The sequence below is a fragment of the Capricornis sumatraensis genome, chromosome 18 (assembly GCF_032405125.1).
Source record: "Capricornis sumatraensis isolate serow.1 chromosome 18, serow.2, whole genome shotgun sequence".
Taxonomy (NCBI): domain Eukaryota; kingdom Metazoa; phylum Chordata; class Mammalia; order Artiodactyla; family Bovidae; genus Capricornis; species Capricornis sumatraensis.
This window is the reverse complement of record NC_091086.1, coordinates 30,656,870-30,681,783: the sequence shown is the minus strand read 5'-3', so window position 1 is coordinate 30,681,783 and position 24,914 is coordinate 30,656,870. Positions and strand designations below refer to the sequence as shown.

Below are 24,914 nucleotides of genomic sequence, written 5' to 3'. Positions count from 1 at the left end.
TTGAAAATAAATTTTACTATGTGTTAAAATAAGTATTACTTTTATGAAAAGTTTATTATATAAAAAAGCTGTTTTCTACTTTTGCAAATCTCTTAATGTCTAGCTTCTGCATTTAATCTTCTATAACATTACACATCAAGTAGTCACTGTACACTAGTGAGAAAATATAAATGAAAATGACAAATAACATTTTAGATTATGAATATAGTTTGATCTAATTAAGCCTTGGCTAGAAAGGTCTCAATAATTCCCCAGGATCCCCTGAGCACACTTTTGAGACCACAGCTATATAAAAATAATCCTAGTACAAAACCTAGTTACTCTGCTTTTATAAATCTTAAAACAAGAATTTTTTTTTTCACTTAAAGAGTTGCTTGTTATAATTTTAAATTCAAGGATTTTAGTCTCTGTTGACTTACAGCAGGTTGTTCATTTTAAAAGACTAGTAAATATGTTAAAAGATAATAAGAATTCTGGTATAGTATGGTTTTCCTCATCTTTTAGTCTCAGACTGTACCTTAATCCTAGTAACCTTGTTCATAAACTAATGTCAATGGTCATAGAGTACATATCAGCAGTCTTTAATCATTTCTGGGGGTCTTACCAGTTGTAGTAAATTCATTCACAAATTTAGCATACTAATCAATCCCTAAACCCATGCAGAGGCAACCCCTCCCCCCCACCCCGACCCCCAACCATTAACCTTTTCTACAGATGGATGTTTCATTACCGAGAGAATACTGAGAAACAGTTCAAGGTTGACGTGTTATTGTCAGAGGTAAGATTGTAAATTCCTTTAGTAACTTTTGCTTTATTTTCTTTCTTGTTTTGGCAGTGCCACACGACTTGCAGGATCTTAGTTTCCTAACCAGTAACTGAACTTGGCAGTGAAAATGCCAAGTTCTATTCTCTGGACCATCAGGAGATCCTGGATTGGTTTTGTTTTTTAGTGAATTGAAGACTGCAGTCAGTTCTCATTTGTCTCCTCCAAGTATTGCACCTAAAACATCCAATCATATCACTTACTTGAGGTCAGTTTACACTGCAAACTTCCAGAGGGTAAATAAAAGAAGATCTAAGTCCCCAGAACATCAAGAGGGGAATGAACATTCATACTGCTGTGCATTCCCTGGGTGTCAGTCAGGGTCTCTGAAAATGGTGTGCTTTCATTTTAATCAATACTCCGAGAAACTGAAGTAATAATGAGATCATGCTAGGGATATTACCAATTAAATCAAGTTAACCAGTAAGGCCCTTTCACTTTCAAATTCTTCCTAAAACATGCTAACAAATGTTTTTTAATCAATACGAATAAAAACTCCAAAATTTGAGATGCATTTTAAAACAATCTGAAAGAAATCCTTCTAAAATGTATTTATACTTCCTGCCATAATAATACTACAATAAGCAAAATTCAAAGCATTTCATGATGTAATACTTATTATGAATATCTATTATTGTGCCAACAGGCTTGCAGAGCCTACCCAATTCTCTGAGACTCTTAATTTGGTCAGCCAGCCAACTTTCAGAATGGAAACCTAACAGCTCCCCAGTCCCAAATTCTAATCTGTTACCTAGGAAAGAGTGATGACACCAGAAGAAAATAGATATCAAAACTTGGACATGAGTAACCCTATTTTCAAATACAATCCTAAGTCAACAGGCCATGCAATAAAAATGGTCCCCATTCTTTTGCCAAGTAACCTGCGTAAGATGTATGACAGTTACCTTTTTTGCTGTTTAGAAACCCTTCTCCAAGTTTTGGTTTTGTTTCAGAAGGGAGTTACTGGAAATTTGACTGGAAATAAGGAAGTTAGTATGCAGTACGTATCTTCAGGGCAAATGCACTAAGGATTTCAATTTATAATGACTATACATGGACAACGGAACTTATGTTACTGCCTCTCAGAAATACTTATTAAAGCTGAAGCACAGAAAAACTAAGTAATTTCCTCAAGACGATTCAGTGAGGAAGAAGAGGCATCAGCCAGAATCAGTTTCCTGTTGCCCAATACTCTTAGAATATATTCCTTTTACACAGTATTGCATTTTACATCATACAGTGATTGTAACCATCTACTATCACTGAGACATTCACTGTGAGATGCTGATGCTGGTGATCGGTGGATTGAGGCACCCTGGCTCCCTTCTGACCAATAGCACACATCTGCAAGAGCATCCAAATCAGCCAAGAGATCCAGTCAGGAATAAGACCCAGTCTTGTCCTCACAGTGCTATTCTGATGAAGTAATTAAGCAACTAATTACCCAAGGAAGCTATAAAGGGGAACTACAGAGTATCTGGAGAATAAATGAGAGCTAGCTGACATAATCGAAGCAGTCAGGGTGTCTAAGGAAGTCCACAGAGCCACAGCTACCTGACTAATCCTAGCTAAGGTCTCTTCCCCATTTAATACCAACACCAGTCCCCGCTCTTTCACTCCACCCACACAGACTTTGTCTGACTGCTTCATTTCAAGTTCCCACCTTCGGGCCTTCACCTTTGTTCCCTAAGCCTCACTCTTTCTCCAGATGTAACAGCTGGTTCCTACAAATCATCTCAGCAGGTTTCCTCAAAAAAGCCATCTCTGTTCTAAATCAAACAGACTGTACCACTGATTTATTCTTTACCAAGTCACTGTTTTCTTTGACAGCACTTTTTCTGTTTTATTTTGGTGACCCTAAAAGATATTTATAATGGCTTTCATGAATTTATTCAAGACATCAGTCCCCTTGTCTTATTTCCCTCTTAAGATTTTGAGTCTCAACTAGGTTTAATAATTTTCATAAACACAAGCCTTATGGTTGTAAGTAGCCTCCACCAACCTTCAGTCATATAAGCAGTAATCTCAGGCTGTTCTGTTCTTATGGTATCCTCTGTACATCAAATCTTGCCTGGCACATAGCAGCTCTTCAAGAATTATTTGATGAACAAAAGAAATGAAAAAACAGAAGTGGAAGAACACCCGGAACTGTGCCAAGAACTATTCTGTAGCTCTAGTCAATTTCTACCTGTAGATGAGAGTTCAATTTTGAGGACATATGCTATGTACAATTCTTCAAATTGTTTGAAAAGACAGAGAGAGATGGAAGGGGAGTAAAATACTAACATTTACATTAGAAACAAAAAAGAGTTTAGAGATAATTTTTTCTGTGTATCTTGTCACTTTTTCTTCCAGGTAAGCCTATTATATATAATATAAAAATATCCAAACAGAAAAAAGAAAACAAAATAAAGTGGCAATCACATTGCAACATCTTATTTATCTGCTATATATACAGATATTGATTTACGGTTACATGAAATTCTCTACAGATTTGGTAGATAACTTCTCATGTTCTCTCGATTTCTTGGTCTTAATAATTTCTCTGAGTTTTCCTTGTCACTTATCCAAGAAATTTTTTGGATGACTATATTCAGAACATTTCAGTAGAGATTGAGGGATATTAATACATATCCACGAAACAGTTCTTACCTCCTATAATTTTGTAGGACAGATCTAAATATCAAAAAGAATGATTCAAACAACAATGATACACGAGCTGTGGGGATAGGAAGAATTTAAAAAGTAGTTGCTATCTGAGGTGGGTATTACAGAATTCTGGTAGATAGTGTTAGGGATAGATGCCATTCCATAAGAGAAAATGGCAAGAATAAACACAAGGACACAGAAAGCCAACAGCTGAATTTGGGGCAGTGAAAACACACAGAAAGTGCTATAGGTGAATACCAGAATTAGCTTCCCTGGTGGCTCAGTAGTAAAGAATCTGCCTGCAAAGCAGGAGATGCAGGAGACCTGGGTTCAATCCTGGGTTGGGAAGATCTCCTGGAGGAGGAAATGGCAACCCACTCCAGTATTCTTGCCTGAAAAATGCCATGGACGGAGAAGCCTGGTGGGCTATAGTCCACAGGCTCACAAAGAGTTGGACATGACAGAGCATACACACACAATACAAGAACTAGTAAGGCTAGAAAGGGTGGTCTTAGATACAAGCTGAATGGTTGGTACTTTATCACAATGTCAGTAAAAATGCTGTAGAACAACTTGGGAAGTGATATAACCAATGTAGTGATTCTGAAGATCAATCCAATACTTTACGCAGGACAGACTGCAGGAGGAAAAAAGAACACAGCTAGGGAGATCCATTAGAAGGCTGCGCTCATACTCCAGAAATTCATGAGTGCCTAAAATGAGGTATGAATAGTATAAATCAAAAGTGAAAAGGGGCATACAAGGAAGACAAATAAACAAAGACTACATGGAGCTTAAGAACTGACTGGATGTGAAGAAAGGAAGGCATAAAAATATAACCTCCAACACTGAATAAAGAGGAATATGGAAAAACAGAAACAAAGAAGTCACAGGAGAAGCTAGTTTGGGAGAGAGTAATTAGCCATGTTATTAAATTTGACATGCTCGCAAAATAGGGCCAGATCTCCAAGTCAGTGTAGAAATGGTTGACTTGAGCTTGGAATAAAGACCACGACTGGACGTGCTGATTGAGGAGTCACCTACACAGGAAAAGATAGAAGTAACGGAAGTAGATGAGTTCTTCTGGAAGGGCTGGAGAGGGAATCATACTGTTAGACTGACACGTTCAGCAACTGTCACATTTTGGGGCTGGGGGACTGCGAAGCCAAAGAACACAACAAATGACTATTAGAAAGTTCAAAGAACTCAGAGGAATAGCATGAAAAGGAAGAGGCTGATTCACAGAGTAAAAGTGCCACAGAATCACGAAGGAAAAATACTATACATTTCCAATTGCAGGCATAGCAATTCTGTAGTTAAAATATTATGATAAGTTGCAGGACAAAGAATTATTATTCATGTAAGTGAAAGTTTGTTACCTGCCTACTTCAGTCTCATCTCCTTTCCTCCTTAGGCAATGCTTACATTCTGAGTATCTCAAAGGCCCATGCTCTTTCCTGACTCAAGATCTTGGCATGTAGTGTTCCTTTCTGCACAGAAATACTATTCCCTCCATTTTTCATGGAGTTAATACCAATCCATCCCCCCAATACCATCACTTTCTCAAAGACACCATCCAATTGTCTTCCTTTTTCCCAGTAAAAATCAGATTACCCTGTCAAGTTCTCTTTTTTAGTGACACTTAACAATCATAAAGCAATGTTTGTGTAACTACTGCCATTAGACTGGCAAGCTCCAAGAGTGGTGATTTATTTATTTTGCTCATCCCGTACACGGAGGTTTTCAATACATATTTGTTGGACGAATATTTCTGTAAGAACAAGCAAACACGCTAAGCAGAACAAAATAGCGTATAACTATTTCCACCTTTTGAAATCAGCCGTAAAAGAGGCCCGTTGATTTGGAGCCAGAACTGGCAATCTCCAAGATGAGTTATCAAACCAAAATGCACAAGAAGCAAACATGCATTGCTGCGGTAAAGACCGATGACACCTTTTACAATAGATTATAACCATATTCGGGGTGTAAGCGCTGAAATTCTTATTAAGTACTGATTTTTCCATAACACGTGGAAACGCTACATCGTGGCTGAAAATGGTCTGAGAAATAAGGAGAAAAAGGGTCTGGCTCTGGGAGGTTAACAACTCTGCATTCGCCTTGCTAGTTTAGAGGGCGGCTCAGGGCTGATCCCTGCAGAAACAAGAGCTAATGCAAATTTTTTTTGTTTCTTCTCAAGGCAAATGGAGGTTAGGTGGGGGACGCTACCGTCGGAACTCTGGAGGCCCGAACAGCCTACACTAATCTAAAACAAGGCTACCAGATGGGGAGACAGCAGCTCGGGATGTGAAATAAATTTTAAGATCGAGGGTCTGCCCACGTGCGAAAGGTTCTCCCTCGGGACTGGTAGTTGAGGCTCCGGAGGAGTCCGGGGCCTGATCGTTCGTACCTTGCTTCACCCGGGGCTCCCTGGTGCTGGCAGCCGCGGCTGGGGCCGGCCTGGACACTGGCTTGTTTTGGGCCTCCCCGGTAGCTCCGGCCTCGGCGGACTTGGCTCTGGAAGCAGACACGGCAGCCCGGACCGCCGCGGCCCCCGGCGTCTTGTGTTTCTTGTTCTTGCCACCCATGTTGCAGCTGTGGCAGAAGACCCCTCCCTGTCCAGCTGCCGGCACCACTCCCGTACGGCCTCCAAGAGATCTTCACATTCCCCCGGTCCCACGCCGCCACCTTGCGCCCTCAATCCGGGCTTCTCGGGCCTGGACGACCGCTGCTTCGTAATTGGTCGGGTTCAACAAGATCCCGCCTCCTCTCCGCCCCACAGGTGTCTGTGGCTTGCCGGGAATCCTAGCTGATCTCCTTTCTTAGCCACGGAGTTGTTCCTCCGCCAGTGGGAAAGGAAAGGAAAGATCAGAGAAGAAAAAGGAAGCGTGGAAGGAGTCTCGGCGACTGTGTAACTCCATTAATTTTATCACTTGCGGGCCCCCGTTGAGGCTTCTCCTGGCCTCACTGTCGTCACTGTCGGTGCGGTCGCGGAGCCTTGTGGGTAGGAGGGAAATTGGGTCTCGCCGCTTCGAAAGATGGCTGACGCTTTCGGGGATGAGCTCTTCAGCGTGTTCGAGGACGACTCGACCACGGCTCCTGGAGCCAAAAAAGACAAAGAAAAGGAGAAGGGGAAATGGAAGGGTCCGCCAGGGTCTGCAGAAAAGACCGGGTAAGGAAGATGACGCCAGTGTTAAAGGAAGAAAATCGTACTGTCTTTTGAAGACCTCGAGAAGCGGGGTGGGTGTAGGGTGTACATGATTGGAGTAGGGAAGTGAAGAGGGTTGAGAAAAATGAAGAGTGAGGAAGAATGTTGGTTTGATGACGCTGGGTCTTGGCGTTTCCCGGTGACCGCAGGCAGCGTGGGCTCCTGGCCCTGCAATTCCCTGATGCCGGCATGAGGCCTGACTCTGCTCCTGCCTGAGTCTTCCCGTGGGGTCGTGAGGGCATGGCAGCTTTTTCTTAGCTTCTGCACCCGCAGCACCAGCACCAACTGGGCACAGAGCCTTTAATACACGAAACGAATCACCAGTTGAGTAAAGGGTTAAGAGGCTTAGAAAATGTGACTTGGAGAGGACAGGGCAAATAGCAGCAGAAGGGAGAGAAATTCAGTCTTCAAGCTGGAGTTTTCTTGCCCATAATGAGGTGATAGCGCCGACCACTAGGATTTTGGTGAAGATTAAATGAGATAGTATGTGTAAAGCGCCTAACAGTGCTTAGCATATATTGGATTCTTAGATGCTGGCTTTCTTTGATTTCATTAAGAAAAACCTAAAAGACTACTGGTCCCTGAAACGTCTGTTAAAATAAGATGATTCCTTAGTAATGAACAAAATTTACTCGACATTGGAGGAAGATACCCAGTAGATGGCTTGAGTTAAGTTAGACATAATTTTACTTTCAAGGAATTTTTATTTGAAGTAAGGAAGTGGAACAGATACATATTTTAAAGAGTAGAAGACTGGAATATAATAAGCTGTATGTACAGTAAAGTGCTATGAAAGTTCAGAAAAGTGGTATCTGTTTGTGGTGTCCAGAGAGCCTTACATGCAAGAAGCTATCTAAGTTGAGGAAATGATTCCTTATTGATGCTTAGATTTTTTTTTTTTTTTTTGGTAGCACCGATTGGCCTAGAGGAAGTGTTTGCTTAGGACCACAAGAGATAAGGCAGAGGATATAAATTGGTTTTAGATTATGAGGAGCCTTAAATAACAGGCAGATGACTTTTTAAAAAAGCCAGTGTTTGTGGGGGGGTGTGCCCAGTGAACATGTAACTTGGTAACTGGAGAATTAGAGTGTTAGTTTAGAAAAATTAATTTGGTAGCATTTGTTGATATGTTTAAAGAGGAAAGGCACTGATAGTAAAAGTAAATTAAAAAGTATTTAAATTGTCTAATTATGAGATTATAAGGACTTCAGCTCAGGAGGTGACAGAAGGAAGGAAAAAGAAAGATATAAAATGTTGTAAAGGAAAAATTGACAGGCTTAATTTAAGGAGAACAATGGAAGGGGGTCAAAAGAGGTGTTTTGAATTTGTATATCAGGAAGAAGAAAAATAGGGAAATTTATAGGTGATTTTGATTTGAAAATTAATCTGGCTCAAGGCAAAGTGAAGTGATGATAGTATATCTGTATTGAAGTATCCATTGGGCAGTTTTAATTTGGATTACAAGTCATACCAGAACTGAAGGTATATATCTGGATGTTACTTGAATTGGTACTGTTTGAAGTGAAGATTTCTCTGGGAATGTGTAGTTTTCATACACATGACAGAGATTAGAGGGACATCAAAACAATCAAAGAATGTGAAATGTCATATGTAAGAAAGAATGACAGGAGAAAAAAAAAGTAGTCTTCCTCTGTCATTGAGTTAGAGGGTTTAGTAGTTTTGGATAACTCAGGGAAAATGAGGAAGGACAGATGATTTTTGGTTTTTTTTCCAAACAGAAATAATTAATTTCTGTAGTTTGAATGGGCAATTATGATGTTATGAAGATGCATGCATGCATGCGTGGTCAGTTGCTAAGCAGTGTCCCACTCTTTGAGACCAAATGGACTATATCCTGCCAGGCTCCTCTGTCCATGGGTGTCTCCAGGCAAGAATACTGAAGTGGGTTGCCCTGCTCTCCAGGGGATCTTCCCCACCCAGGGATTGACCCCACGTCTCTTATGTCTCCTAGACTGGCAGATGGGTTCTTTACCACTAGCACTACCTGAGAGGCCCCTGTTACCTCCCTAAAATCCTTTATTTTACAAGTCTCTTTTTTCCTTATGCTGTTGATTTCTTCTGGAAGTGTAGATGAGAGGAGAAACCAGCTCATTTGTCCTGTATGGTTTCTCACATCCTAAAATTGCTCTTATACTATCATTTAACTAGCTTCTCTATCCTCAATTATTTACTACAGACTGTCCTTATATCTAGAGCTAAACTATCCAGTGTATAGTAGTCCCCTCCCCTTATCTGGAGAAGGCCCCGACAGAGAGTGAGACGGTCAGATAGCATCACCGAATCAATGGACATGAGTCTGAGCAAACTCCAGGAGATGGTGAAGGACAGGGAAGCCTAGCATGCTGCAGTCCATGGGGACATGGCTTAGCAACTGAGCAATCCCTTATCTGAGTGGGGTGGGTTCCAAGAGCTCCAGTGGATGCCTGGAACCTTGGGGAGTACCAAAACATGTATGTAGTATTTTTTTTTAATGTGATACTATCTATGAAAGCATAATTTATAAATTAGGCATGATAAGAGATTAAAATTATAATAAAATAATTATATCAATATATAAGTTGAGAACTTTCACCTTTTCACTTAAAGTAAGCACTTGACAGCTTCTCTTTGGCTCTCAAAATTGCTGACATCACTACTTTTGCAGCTTGGGGCCATTATTGAGTAAAACAAGAATTTCTTAAACACAAGCACTGCCATTCCAGTTCAGTGATCTGAGAACTTAGACACTAAGTGACTAACAAGCTGGATGCTGTGGGCCTAGGGATGATTCATGTCCCATGTGGGATGGAGCAGGAATGCACAAGATTTCAGCATGCTGCTCAGAATGGTGTCCAGTTTAAAACTTACAAATAATTTACCTCTGTAATTTTCCATTTAATATTTTTGGACCTCAGTTGACCCAGGGTAACTGAAGGCTTGGAAAACAAAAACACAGATAAGTGGGGACTGCAGTAATAGCTACTACCTACCAGTAGCTGTTGAGCACTTAAATGTAGCTAATCAGAATTGAGATGTGTTGTAAATTGAAAGTATACACTGTATTTTGATGACTTGATATAAAAAATATCCAGTAGTTCATTTTTATTTTTATATATTGAAATTTTAATATGTAGTATATTTGAAGTTAAATGAAATATATTAAAATTGGCTTCTTTTGAAACTATTTTAATATGGTTACTAGAAATTTAAAGTTACGTCGGTAATTGCATGTATATATCTTAAACAGTACTGATGTAGAGACTTGATTAGCTTCAGATTCAGTTGTTTAGATAAGAATACAATATTAAAGAATAATGGAACTCTTGTGAAGGAAAATATTCCACCATGAAGTTAGGTTTTACACTTCTCAAAGGTATAGGAACTATATTTCTTTGTTTTATACTTATCATTAACTGCTAGTAGGTTTTTATTACAATGGTTTGGTTGATGCTTACTAATTCAGACCGAATAATAAAATGTTAAAATTAGAGGAATCATAATTATCATTTAAATGTCTTCTTTTACTGAAAGCCAAAGATGTTAATGGCTTGTCCTAAGGAGATTCATGTAAGTAATATGGGCTAACTATCAATACCTATTCCACTAAATTGAGAGTGAGATGTTTTATGTATTTCAGGTTTTGCTAAGTATCAAAGAATAAACTTGTTATAGAAAGATTATAGCATATAGATCAATACTAGTATTCATTGGCTCTTAAACTTTTCTATTGAAATAAAACATGTAAGAAAGGTGTGGAAGTCATGGGACAAATTCTTATAAAGTGAACATGCAAATGTAACCCGATTTGGGATGAAAAGTAGAATATTGTAGAAATCCCTCCTTTTTTTCCCCCGGAAAAGTGACTAACATGATAACCACGTGTTACCTTTTTTTTTTCCAGTTTGTAGACATAATGTAAATGGATTCATATATGTTATTTTGTGTCTAGCTTTTGCTCAACATTGTAAAATCCTTGAGTGTAGCTCTAGCAGTACTTTTCAAAGTATGATTAAATTTTGATATGGGGTCAGAGGAATATTCCCAGTTATCTGAAAAGTCTGCTCCTTTTCACCTATATGAGACTGGATTTTTCTTCATATACTTAAGGCAAAAACCATATCACAAGTTGAAATAGATGAGAGTCCAGCTGCTTTCTATTAAGCTAGACATTAAAGGGACTCGGAATAATAGAAAACAGTGCCATTATTCTCATTTAAATCTTTTTGGGGAAATACTTATTTTCTGTCGAAAATGTTATTTATATTAACTTCTAATAGGTCAGTTATGCCTCAGCATTGCCTTGTGCTCAGTCTTGTCCAACTCTTTGCAACCCCATGGACTGGAACCTGCCAGGCTCCTTTGTTGATGGGATTTTCCAGGCAAAAATACTGGAGTTGGTTGCCATTTCCTTCTCCAGGTGATCTTCCACATCCAGGGATTGAACCCGTGTCTCCTGTGTCTCTGTGCATTGCAGGCGGATTCCTTACCCACTGACCCGTTGGGGAAGCCCTAACTTCTAATAGTTATTGCCATTTTAAAATGAATAACTAAACTTAAAATTTTTTCAGTTTTAATAGTTAATATGGTAACTATCAATAGATATGACTACATAAACAAAATTCCATGGAATACTGAATAACTTTTAGACTGGAAAAGGATTCTGAGATCTAAAATTTAAGAGTCTGTGATACTGTATAGTCTGATTTCCATTTTCCTGTAATTAATGGTTTCTGAGCTTCTTTTCATATGCTTATTGGTGATTTGGATATCCTCTTATAAAGGTCATGTTCTAGTCTTTTCAGTTCAGTTCACAGTTCAGTCGCTCAGTCGTGTCCAACTCTTTGTGACCCCATGAATTGCAGCACACCAGGCCTCCCTGTCCATCACTAACTCCTGGAGTTCACTCAAACTCACGTCCATCAAGTCAGTGATGCCATCCAGTCATCTCATCCCCTGTCGTCGCCTTCTCCTCCTGCCCGCAATCCCTCCCATGAAATGGCCAAAGTACTGGAGTTTCAGCTTCAGCATCATTCCTTCCAAAGAAATCCCAGGGTTGATCTCCTTGCTCATTTTTAAATTGGGTTATCTTTTAAAATTTGTAGTCTTCCAGTATTTTAGATATATATGCCTTTTGTTAGTTATATGTATGTTTTTTCCCACTTTGTCTTTCCTCTTTTTTTAAAATTAATTTAATTGGAGGCTAATTACTTTATAGTATTGTAGTGGTTTTTGCCATACATAGACATGAATCAGACATGAGTGTACATGTGTCCCCCATCCTGAGCCCCCTTCCCACCTCTCTTCCCCACCTCTTTCCTCTCTTAATAGTACCTTTTGATTTACAGAAGCTCTTAGTTTCAATGCAGTCCAGTTTCATCAGAATTACTTTTTGGTTTATAATTTTATGTTGTTTAATAAAGCATAAAGATAGTTTTCTTGTTTTATCTTCTACAGGCTTTGTTGTTTTTGCCTTTTACAATTAGATCTAGTATCTATATTGATTTTTGTGTAAATGAGCAGAAGGGTCAGATTGAATTACCCTATGGATGTCCAATCTACCAAGCACTGTTGATTGTCACTACTTTTAACCAGTAAATCCAACCACATAAAAATTTTTTTCTCCAAAATATTGATACTATGCCATTAGAAAAGCATTAAATGTTTATTGAAAGTGCTCATGTAAATGTATAACAGTGTTTTACAACTTTTAAGAATATTGTGTTAGTAGTACTCTTGCCTGGAAAATCCCATGGACGGAGGAGCCTGGTGGGCTGGAGTTCATGGGCTTGCTAGGAGTAGGACACACTGAGCGACTTCACTTTCACTTTTCACTTGCACGCATTGGAGAAGGAAATGGCAACCCACTCCAGTGTTATTGCCTGGAGAATCCCAGGGACGGGGGAGCCTGGTGGGCTGCCGTCTCTGGGGTCGCACAGAGTCGGACTCGACTGCAGCGACTTAGCAGCAGCAGCAGTTATGTTAATGTGAGTTGTTGCAAAATATTTTAAAAACAATTTCCAAGAAAATATGAAATGAAAAAGGAGTAATGTTCAGTTTTATTAGTTAAAATTAGAGTATTTTGGGCTCTAGCCAGTTTTGGTTTGTAACATCTATTTATGTGACTTTTTCTGGTAATAGTGTATATTTTACAAAGATAAAATTATATGGGAGTTGCCCTTAAAGTAATAAGTGCTGTTTCAGAATTCATTCTAACGTCTTTACTTTTCAGAAAATGTTTTGATGGTAAATTACAATCAGAGTCAACTAATGTTGGAAAAAACAAGAGAGATGCAGACTTCGAGGGTGTTGATGAACCTATTTTTGGAAAAAAACCCAGGGTGGAAGAGTCTATAACTGAAGATTTAAGGTAGTATTTCCACTGTCATAAATGTTGGTAACTCCGGATGGGTAGTTACCTGAAGTTTTGAAAGTTGCTTATATGTTGTTACTTTATGAATGTGTTTGTTGAATTAGGGAAATGAAGGTAAATATTCTTTATATACTCAAATAGACATATAACTAAGATATTTATCTGTGTTTTGGGAAATGGAAAACAGTATAGAAAAGAAAGATTTTTAATATTTTTGAATCCAGTTTTAAGAGAGTCTTGAAGCTTGATTTTTTTTTTTTTTTCCTGGTCTGCACAAGATCTTTGTTGCTGGGTGTGGGCTTTCTCTAGTTGTTGGAGTAGGGGCTACTCTTAATTGCAGTGCACTGGCTTCTCATTGCGGTGGCTGCTCCTGTTGAGGAGCAAGCGCTCTAGGTACTCGGGCTTCAGTAGTTGCAGCATGCGGGGTCAATAGTTGCAGTGCACAGGCTTAGTTGCTCCATGGCGTGTGGGATCTACCCAGACCTAGGGGTCGAACCTGTGTCCCCTGCCTCTGAAGGTGGATTCTTCACTGACTGGACCACCATGGAAGTCCTGAAGCCTGATTTTTTAAAATGAAGAAATGACACGTTTCATTTATTTGTTACTGTCTTAAGAAGAGGATCACTGGAAGTGTGGCATAAAAGGAAAGAATAAAACTGACTTGAGAAGGAGCATTAGGAGGAATTAGAGTTTCACTCTTGCATGTAGCAGTAGAGTGGCTGTGAATCTTAAGACTGCTATCAATGAGGGAGACCCATGGGTTTCTGAGGTTGCAATAGTTGATGTTTCTCTCGTTTCAAAAGTTGAAACTTTCTAGATGCTGATGCTAGTTTCTTAGGTTGACCTGTTTCCTGTTGTTATGATGATCCTGACTTTGCTTTTCCCTCCTTGTTTGCCGTATTCTAGCTTGGCACTACAATGGAAGATTTACTCCAGTGTTTTTTGTTTGTTTGTTTGTTTTTTTAACCAGTTAGCTGTTGTGACTAGGAAAAGTAGGTACTATAGATGGTGATAGATGTGTCCCTGAAACATTTAAGATGCACTGTTTGTCCAAGCTAGTGGAATAGGTTACAAAATAATATTGATAATTTAAAATCATTGTTGCGTCTTGTAGTAACCCTTGAGTTTTACCCAAAGTGTGGTTATTGATTCAAAGTAAAAACAAAAGTACAGTCAATGAGAGGATAATAAATCTTGTGCAGAAATACATCTATTTTTCTTTAATTTATCCACAGTCATGTCCTTTAAGAGTCTAAACAGAGAACCTAGATGAATAAAACCTAGGATTCTGATGAGACTAAGGAACACTTAAAAATTATAACAACATCTGTGTTAGTCTAGTTTATTTTATACTTTCTATCATGTAATGGTTTTTATAAGCATCTTTGTGTTTTGAAGTAATGATGATGCTTTGTAGAAGTACTTTTTATTTAAAATAGTCACTGGAACTAAGTTAACATAATTCTTTGAATAATTACGTGGAGTCTCTTTGTTTTGTATTTGTAGTAAGAGATGCTAGCTGATCATTTTGAATTCTCAGCCTATATAATTCTCAGTAATTTATCAATATTTTAATGTAATTTTAATAATTTTTTTTTTTTAAGTTTGGCTGACCTGATGCCCAGAGTCAAGGTACAGTCAGTTGAAACTGTCGAAGGGTGTACACATGAGGTAAGCACAAACAGTGTATGATTAAGTTGGTGGTGTAAGTGGGATTTTGCTTTGGATTATCTAGTCTGATGAGCAAGGGGTTTAGCCTTAGGGCTTTGGAACCAATTAGTAGCTTTTCTGCAGAGTACATAGTCTAGTGGAAGGAGCTGGGGCTTTGTATTCAGACTTGAGCTCAGATACTGACAGTGCTTTTCCTAACTACAGTCTTGGGTAAATTTCTTAACCTCTGATGTTTTCTAATTTGTAAATTTAGAATAATAAGATTTACATCATGGGATTGTTCTGAAGATTATATAAGAAAATTAGGTAAGATACCCAGCACAGAGTAGGTATTTAGGTATACGTGTTCATTCCCATGCTCCTAAAGTCAAGTAACAGTGATGTTTTACAGGTCGTGTGCTTGCTTCATCTTGCTGACAACTGGTACATTGCAGTTACATTGTTTCGCCACAAGATGGTGGTCAAGGATAGCTTGTGGTAACCCTTTATCACAGAGTTTAAGGAAACTGTAACACTAGTTCTTTCTATTAAGCCCCCTTGCCTTTACCATGTAACCTGACAAGTTATTACTACAGATAGTTGGGGAATCTTACTAGAAGTCTTTATTGAATAAGCAAAATAATTCTAGATTAACAAAAATTGATGTAGATTTGGAGCCTTTTTTTTTATACTTATTTTTTAAATTGAAATTTCCTTATGTTCCTTTAGAATAGCACTTAGTTTGGTGGGTATAATATCCATTAGATCATACATTGAACACTTACATGAGACCCTCTTTGAAGCTGTGGTCTTAAAAAGATGGGAAAGAAAACCCAAACACAAATTTAGCTCTCAGAAGGTCAAAGGTTCCTTCTGTCCTCCATGATTATCCTGAAACCCTACATCCTGTTATCTCCTCTCACTTTTTTAGCAGGTCGCCTTTACTTTATCTAGGGGTTCAAAGATACAAAGTTGGAGTCACATCCACTCCAAGGCAAAGGCACTGCATTGTTTAGGCTGAGGAGGGTTGCTCCATCAGTGTTCTTGGTCGTGTCTTATCCTGCCTCCATAAAGACTTGGATCATTCCATTTTCCCTTGACTGTTTTTAGTGTTTCCTTTTCTGTTTTCCCTTTCTTACCAGCATACGAATATTTAGAAGCTTCTCTTTTGTTATATGTTTTCATTTTAACCACTGTGTTGTTTTTCTTCTTCACCATTGTAGTTACTCATTTAGTACCTATCTTTTGAACACCGGGCACATTTTATTATTCACTGAATATAAAGAGAAACACCACACACACACAAATATATATACATATATGTATATATAGTCCTTTTTTTTCAGTGGTGTTGATTGCTCTACTTAGAAAATCCCTGCTCAACTTCCTAGCCTTCCAGTCATCTTTTAGTCTACTGTAGTTAGATTTCTTCTTTCTCCATGTCTTTTGAACTATTCTGGCAAAAATCACCAATAACTAATTGCTAAGTCTGTTTGATTTTTCTGTTGGTTTTCTTTTTTTCTGACTCCTTAGTCCCTGTAGGTTTCTCTTCTCCCTATCTGTCTTATGTTAGTGTTGCACTGTTTTCAGAGAATAAAAATAAAACTGATTCTCATACATGTGAAAACACAATTTGTTGTTGTTGCTATTAAATCTCAGAGATGTTAAAATCTTAACTGCTTTGTGTTAATGTTTTTTGTTCATGTCATAGCGAGTATCAAGGAGAAATGTGAGGGAAGTGAAATTGGATCACACCATGATTGAGGATCTAGTCCCAACATTTTCAGATTCAGAAATTTGATTTTGTCGGTGTGCCAGCAGTTGTGCTCTTTAGAACAGAGTCACTTTCATACTCATGGTATAGTGTAGCAAAAGAAGGACATTTCCTAAAATTAATGGATAAGTAATCCTCTTACTATCAAACTACCTGGGAATCAGAAACTACTTAGAAGTTTCTTAGAGTCATAAAAGGAGAATATGTGGGAAAGATTGATGAAAACTATTCCTATCCCCCAGAAAGTTTCATTCACTAATAAAAACACCTCCTGAATTTTTGTAGTGCGTGCTGGATAAGCTTCCAAATTCTACCCCTTTATAGATTCCATTTAGAGTGTCACATTTCTTTTAACACATTCATTATATTAGATATTTTTCGTTAGATTTCATAATTTATTGTTTCACTTAATTATAGTCAGGTTCCACTTACTGCTTTTTGAAATGCTGCACATGTCATCTTGATTGCAATTGAATTGCAGGTTTACCAACAATCTCTCAATATTTCTAAGACAGCTAATCTTATCTCATAATTGTTTGTTAAAATTTTGCTCTTAGAAATGATTTCTGACTTCTTTGTGTACCTTACTTTGCCCGTATTATTTATACACTACTTGGCCTAAGTCTTGGGAATTTAGGTATATTGTGAACTGCTCTGTGGATCTTAATCTTCAGTAGAGGAAAATTAACTTCCTCTTCCAGGGAATACTTTATTCTATACAGTTTTCTTTCATATAGTGGCATCCCTTTTTATGTCCATTCAGCTTTTTTGAGCATTCATTGTCAAGAAGTACATTAGATACAGAATATACAAAGATAGCTAAGATAAGTCCTAGAACTTAATAAAGTTTCTTTAGGGAGGTAGACTTAAATGCTTTTGATTACATAACTCTTAGGTAAACACTTTTTGGACTGTTGTAATATTTGCATTTGCCGTGTTCTTGAAGATGGTTTTTTATTTTTGTAGTGTCTAAGACTGTCAGCAACACTTTAGTTCATCACCTTTATTTTTCAAACCATCATTAATTATGGTATGCTGAATGCATCAATTCTTGAATGGTAAATTTTTTTTTTAAACATCAGGTTGCACTTCCTGCAGATGAAGATTATCTACCACTGAAACCTCGAGTTGGAAAAGCTGCAAAGGTTTGTACCTTGAGCGGTATAGTTGGTACAGTTTTATGAGTCTGTTTTCCTAAAAATCTTAAAGGTAAACTTTAAAATGAGATTTTTATATTTCCGTGTGTGTGTGTGTATGTGTATGTAGATAGACACTCTGAAGCTTCCACTTGAAGTCAGATATGGTGAGAACCAAATCAGTAAACAACCATAATGAAAACCAAGCATCATCTGATAAGATTTTTAAGCATAATTCTCAGCCATTTCAAACAATCTAATGAAAAGTATCAATCTTTCTCTAGAAAAAAATGCATATGTACATTATGTTTTGCATACAGTTCTGGAGCCTAACAAGCTTCTAATGAAACTTAAACTCTAATGCTGATACTAAATGCATCTTGAATCCCTGATAGACTATAAGAGAGTAGTGTAGGTTTTCCAAGTCATTTTCTTTAAGTAAAAAAGGCAACACTGTGCGGTAAACTTGAATTTTTAAAGTCTGATAGATATATTATTCTGCCTCTGCTGAGTGAACTTCATTGAGGACTTGACTTCAGACTCTCAGCGTTCCCATCTGGGAAAGAAAACTATACCTATGTTAGGAGTTGCTATGGAGATTAATATGTGGGAACTGTGTTCCACAGTGCCTCCCATAAAGCATGTTCTTAATATATGGTAATAATTGTTGTGTTGTAATTAGTATATGTTTAAGCATAATATAATAATTGAAAGATGAGAGCAGAAATAACATATTCTGTCTCATTAAAATTTTCTTTTTAATTCTTCCTAATTTTCTCTAGTGGATAGAATGTTTCCCAAATAGACTCATAAATACTTCCGTAATGCTTCTGGGGGTAGCATCTCTTGGTTTTAAGTATGTTCCGATGTGGCAAGGTATCTTCATACGTATATTAATTTTTTTTTATAGGAATATCCATTCATTCTTGATGCTTTTCAAAGAGAAGCCATTCAGTGTGTTGATAATAATCAGTCTGTTTTAGTATCTGCACATACATCAGCAGGAAAAACTGTTTGTGCTGAGTGAGTAGCTTTCTTTTTAAATGGGATTTTAGGACTGTTAATATTTGCTGTGTACATTTAGGTGCTCTTGTGTTGGGTGCATAAATGTTTATAAATACTATATCGTCTTGTTGGGCTGGCTCCTTTATCATTATGTAATGTCCTTCTTTGTATGTTGTTACAGTTTTAAAGTTTATTTTGTTTTATGTAAGTGTAGCTACCAAGACTTTCTTTTGGTTTCTGTTTGTATGGAATATCTTTTTCCATTCCTTCACTTTTGAGTCTGTGTCTTACAACTGAAGTGAGTCTCCTATACGCAGCATATAGCTGGCTCTTGTTTTTTTTAATCCATTCAACCATTCTGTCTTTTGATTGGAGAATTAGTCCATTTACATTTTATTATTGGTAAGTGTGTATGTACTGCCATTTTGCTAATTGTTTTCTGGCTGTTTTGTAGTTTCCCTCTGTTCCTTTTTTCTTCTCTTGCTCTCTTTGTAGTTTTAAAATCGAATCTTAAGATTTGTTTTAAGAATCTTAAAACTTAAGAATCTTAAGTTTTGTTTCTTACCATACTCTTTAAAAGTTTTAATTTTCTCTATTTGGTTTCTGTAAGTAAATTTATACTTTTTATTTCCTTTCTTATTACTCTGGGCTTCATTTGATCTTTTTCTAGTTTTTTAAAGGAAGCAGGTGAGGTCATTGATTTCACACCTTTCATTTTCTAATGTAAATATTTAGTGCTATAAATTTCCCATCAATCATGAGTATGGGTCATGATTCACTAATGCTGTGTTCATTTTTTCTGTGTTTCATTTCAGGTCTTTTCTAATGCTCTATCTTCAGATTCATTAATCTTTGCTTCTGCATTACCTAATCTGTCCTTAATCCTTTTCAGTGAGACATGTATAGTTTTCTTTGCTAGAAGTTCATTTGTATGTGTGTTTAGTGTTTTCCATGTGTCTACTTACTTTCCTCCAGCTTCTTGAACAACAAAATACAGTTTAAAAACTATTTAAATATTCCTTCTTACTATTACTTTCATCTGTGTTATTTCCTGATCTGTTTTAATTAATTGACTTTTCCCTTCATTATAAAATCAGTGTTTTCCTGCTGCTTTACATACTGCTCTGATGCGATGTTTGGCTGTTTTTAATTTCATCACTGACTTTGGCAATTTAATTATGATGTGACCTTACATAATTCTTCTCATATTTCTTATGCTTGAATTTATTCGGCTTCTCAGATTGTGGGTTTGTTTGTTTTCATCAGATTTGGAAAAATTTCAACAATTTTTTGCTTAAAATAGTACCCCTTTTTAGTACTTAGAGGACCTCACTTAAACTTGTATTAGTTATTTTAAGTTGTCTCAGAGCTCACTGATACTTATTATTTTTTGTTTATTCTCTGTGTTTCATTTTGGACAGCTTTAAGTTTATTCTTGTTTTTTTTTTTCCCCCGCAATGTCTAATTTAATTTTAATTTTATCCAGTTTAATTTCATCTCAAATTTAGATTTTTCGTGCTAAAATTTTGGTTTGCGTCTTTTAATATTTTTAGTATTTCTTTTAAGCAAGCTATGTAATCTTTCCTCGGTTTTCTTGAATATATAGAATACAGTTCTACTGTAATGGTAATTTTCTGTGTCCTCATTTACTGATTCTGTTTTCTGTCTCATTTTTGGATGCCTTTTCATTTATTTATTTTTACTCCTTATTTGTTATATTTGCCTTTTTCTATTTTTTAATTCACAAGACATTGTGAATTTTACCTTCTTGGGTGATGACTATTTTTGCATTTCTATTAATATTCTTGAGCTTTGTTGTGGGATACAGTTACATGGAGAAAAAGGTAGTTCTTCCAAGGCTTTTATGATTTTAGGCAGGACTAGAGAAGCATTTCGGAGAAGGCAATGGCACCCCACTCTAGTACTCTTGCCTGGAAAATCCCATGGATGGAGGAGCCTGGTAGGCTGCAGTCCATGGGGTCGCTAAGAGTTAGACACGACTGAGCGACTTCACTTTCACTTTTCACTTTGATGCATTGAAGAAGGAAATGGCAACCCACTCCAATGTTCTTGCCAGGAGAATCCCAGGGACGGGGGAGCCTGGTGGGCTGCTGTCTAAGGGGTCGCACAGAGTCGGACACGACTGAAGTGACATAGCAGCAGCAGCAGCAGAGAAGCATTTAACTTAAGGCTACTTTTCTCTTTTTTAGTATATTTCTTGATATTCTAGCCAGCATCTTGTGAATTATGAATTTTTCTACCATGACTAGTGGGAACCTGTGTTACTCCCAGCTCTGAAGATTGTATCATTTTTTTTAGTTCTACTCCATTTGGTTGTTTTTTCCCGTTGTTTCCTAACACTTATTCACTGATTATTACTTACTTGAAGACACCAGAATGTTCAGCAGATGTTCAGAGCTTTCCCTTTGTCTACCTCTTTCCTCTCTGGTTATTTTGAGCTGCAGTGTAGCTGCCATGGCATCCCCAGACTCCTACTGGCTGCTTAACTTCCAAAAACCTTCAAGGTTCATCTCCTGGAACTGTGACTTGGAAACTCTGTGGACAATAATCTGAGATTATGTCATTTACTTCCCTCTTCTCAGGGATTACTCTGTGATTATTCAGTATCTGAAATCATTGTTTCACATATTTTATCATATTTTGCTGTTGTTACAGGTGGGTAGGTAAACCCAGTCCTTGTTACTCCATGCTGAAAATAAGTAGATATTTTCTCTATTATTTTTAATACATGGTCTCTATTACTATAGTAGTTCCCTTACCTAATGTGTAAAATAAATACACATATATTGTTTGTGTTTTAAATTTTTTGATAGGTATTATATTTTCTTCTAAAATGTATGTAAAGACCATTGTTCTAGAGTCTTGCTACTCAAAGTATGGTCCTAGACCAGATGCATGCATATCACCTACTAGCTAAATTAGGCAAAAATCTCACACCCCACCCTAGAACTACTGAATCATAATCTGCATGTTAACAAGATCACCAGGTGATGCATATATCTGTTAAAGTTTCAGAGGAACTGGGCTGTTCTGAAAGTGGGTTCTGCTCTTTAATGTGGATGGATTTTGCAGTCTGTTGCAGACAGACTTCTGTGGTTTAACTTGTTTTTCCTTACTGTGTGCAGCTGTCTCCAATATCTAGTTCATGAATGTCTTCACCATGGCAGAAAGAAACCACACACCCATTAATCAGTCATTCCCCATTCCCTTAGCTCCAGTTTCTTTCAGCCATCAGTCTGCTTTCTGTTTGTATGAATTTACCTTTTTTGGGTATTTTATTTAAATAGAATCATATGATATATGGCTTTTTTTAATGTTTTATTTCACTAAGGATGATGATTTTAAGATTCATCTGTGTTGTGGTAAACATCAGACTTGAGTTCCTTTTTATGGCCAATATTTTGTGACTGATTAATTATATAGTATGATATACCACATTTTGTTTATCCATTCATCAGTTGATAGATGTATGAGTGTTTCCAATTTTTTGGCTATTATGAATGATACTTTTGGAAATGTTTATGTACAAGTGTTTGTTTGAACACATATTTTTCCTTATCTTCAGTATATACTTAGGAATGGAATTAAACTTCGTCATGTTTAATTCTGTGTTTAACTTTCTGAGGGATCACCAAACGGTTTTCCATAGCAGCTGCAACGCTTTATTTTCCCATAGTTATATGAGGGTTTCAGTTTCTCCATGTCTTTGCCAACACTTGTTACTACCTTTTTAAAAAAAATTGATTATGTAGTAAACTTATTTTATGATTGTTTTAAATAAAAAAATTTTTAATGTGGATTTTCAGTGTAATATAGGTTAGTCAGAATAATACAAAACATTCTGCAAGGTGAACTAGTTAAGTTTCTGAAAAGAATTCCAGAAAGAAAAAAGCACAATAATGTTACTTATTTCTAGACAAGATTAATGTTCTGTGGGTATTGGTAGTGATATAACCCTATATAATGTTCATTATTCTAATTTCCAATATGTGAAGTTTATTTTTAAATAATTTTTCTTTCAGTTTTATTGAGATAAAACTGACACATAGCACTATATAAGTTCAAAGATTGCAGCATAATGATCTGACTTGCATGCATCCTGAAGTGATTATAAGAAATGATGGCTTGGTAAACATCCATCATTTTGTATAGATACACAACTAAGTAGAAAAGTTTTTTCTTGTGATGAGAAAATAACTCATTTAACTTTTTTATATAACTCTTAGCAGTGTTAACTATGTTTATCATATTGTGCATTACATCTCTGCTACTTAGAAACGGAAGTTTCTACCTTTTGACCATCTTCATCCCGTTTCCCCTCCTGCCCCCACATCTGGTAACCACAGATCTGATCTCTTTTTCTGTAAATTCGTTTGTTTTGAAGTATAATTGACCTGCAACACTGTGTTATTTCCTGTTACACAACATAGTGATTTGATATTCCTGTACCTTTCAAAATGGTCACCATGGTAAGTCTGTTTACGCTATGTCACTATAAAAAGATATATAATTGTTAGACTAGATTCCCACACTATATCTTTCATACCTATGACTCATTTATTTTATAGCTGCAAGTTTATACCTCTTAAGATCCCTCATCTATTTCTTTCTTCCCCTCAATACCCTCCCCTCTGGTGATTACCTGTTGGTTTTCTGTATCTATAACTATTTCTGTTTTCTTATGTTTGTTCATTTATTTTTTATATTCCACATATAAGTAAAACAATATAATATTTGTCTTTCTCTGACTTATTTCACTTAGCACAATGCTTTCTAAGGCCATCTGTGGTGTTGCAAATGGCAAGATTTCATTCTTTTTTATGACTTAATATTCCACGCATATACATATACCACATCCATTGATCTGTTGATGACACTTGGGTTACTTTTGTATTTTGACAATTGTAAATGATGCTGTGGTGAACATAGGGGCATGCATATTTTTTCTTACCAGTGTTTTTGTTTTCTTTGGATAAATACCCAGGAGTGGAATTGCTGGATCATATAATAGTTTTATTTTTAATATTTTGAGCAATCTCCATACTGTTTTCCATGATGACTGCACCAGTATACATTCCTACCAGCAGTACACGAGGGTTCCCTTTTCTCCACATCCTTACCAGCACTTGTTATTTCTTGCCTTTTTGATAATAGTCATTCTGTCAGTTGTGAGTGTGATATATTGTGGTTTTGATTTGTATTTCCTTAATGACTAATGATACGGACCATTTTTTAGTATGCTTATTGGCCTTCTGTATGTCTTTGGGGGAATATCTGCTTAAGTCTTTTTTTACTTGTTCATTAGATTGTTTGCCTTGTTCAATTGTGATAGTTGTTTTGTATTCTGATACTAGTTCTTTGTCAGATATATGATTTGCAAACATTTTTTCTATAACTCATCCTTTTACTTTCTTAAACATATTCTTTGAGGGACAAATGTCTTTAATTTGACCAAGTGCAATTTGTCTGTTTTCTTTTCATGTTATTTTAAAGAAAGCATTGCCTAATCCAAGACCACAAAGATTTATGCCTATATTTTCTTCTAAGAATTTTATAATTTTAGCTATTAGTTCTTTGACCCTTTTTGAGGTTTTACATTTCTGTATAATTTATAAGGTAAAGGTTCAACTGCATTTTTTTGCATCTGGCTATCCAATTGCCTCAGAACCATTTGTTGAAAGATTATTTTCTCCCCTCAATCTTGGCACCTTTTCAGAAGTCAGTTTGTGTTCACAGGTTAACTCTTAATAATTTATAATATATTTTATTTCTTCATCATGGAGAAATTACAGCTTTCCTGTTGAACAGCTGAATTAAGTGTTCTTAACAGCGATCGCATGAAGAGTGAAGAAGATCATAAAGGAAAAAAACATAAAAGTTGCACCAATCACCCTGTTCAGCAGTGCCTTTCCCTTGGCATAGTGGTGGATATTTTTCATGAGTTTTGGAATATCGTCCTTCAGATAGTCAGAGTCTGAGTACTGTATATTAGTCTTTACAGACCTTGGCTGAGGTATAACTCAAACGTTTTCTTTTTGTAGGGGAGTTAGAGGAGTGAAGCTCTGGATCTTAGATTATCATTGAAATGGCATCAGCCAATTGCAGAGTAGTCTTAATCGTTTGTTAGATTCAGACACATTATGGTCCAGTATTACCCTAGTTCTATCCAGTGGAATAGGACTAATTTTTTTTATTGTCCACTCCTTTTTAGGAGGTACTGAAGTCAGAAGCTTGTTTCCTTCTAAGGCACAAATTATAGGTTTGACTATTTTTAGTTCAGT

At 36.8% G+C, this 24,914-nt stretch overlaps 2 protein-coding genes across 3 annotated transcripts in view; one reads left to right on the top strand and one right to left on the bottom strand.

Annotated features, from left to right (window-relative positions):
• Positions 1 to 6,057, bottom strand: part of DHX29 (DExH-box helicase 29) — a 45,661-nt gene extending 39,604 nt beyond the window's left edge. For both annotated transcript variants that reach the window (XM_068990446.1, XM_068990447.1), the window contains exon 1: positions 5,880 to 6,057. In XM_068990446.1, the coding sequence (XP_068846547.1) occupies positions 5,880 to 6,057 (178 nt within the window). The remainder of the gene's footprint in view (positions 1 to 5,879) is intronic.
• A 450-nt stretch (positions 6,058 to 6,507) lies between these two features.
• MTREX (Mtr4 exosome RNA helicase) overlaps positions 6,508 to 24,914 on the top strand; it is a 92,365-nt gene continuing 73,958 nt past the window's right edge. The window contains exons 1-5 of the mRNA XM_068990609.1: positions 6,508 to 6,641; positions 12,907 to 13,044; positions 14,652 to 14,718; positions 17,554 to 17,616; positions 18,518 to 18,630. Of these exons, the coding sequence (XP_068846710.1) occupies positions 6,508 to 6,641; positions 12,907 to 13,044; positions 14,652 to 14,718; positions 17,554 to 17,616; positions 18,518 to 18,630 (515 nt within the window). The remainder of the gene's footprint in view (positions 6,642 to 12,906; positions 13,045 to 14,651; positions 14,719 to 17,553; positions 17,617 to 18,517; positions 18,631 to 24,914) is intronic.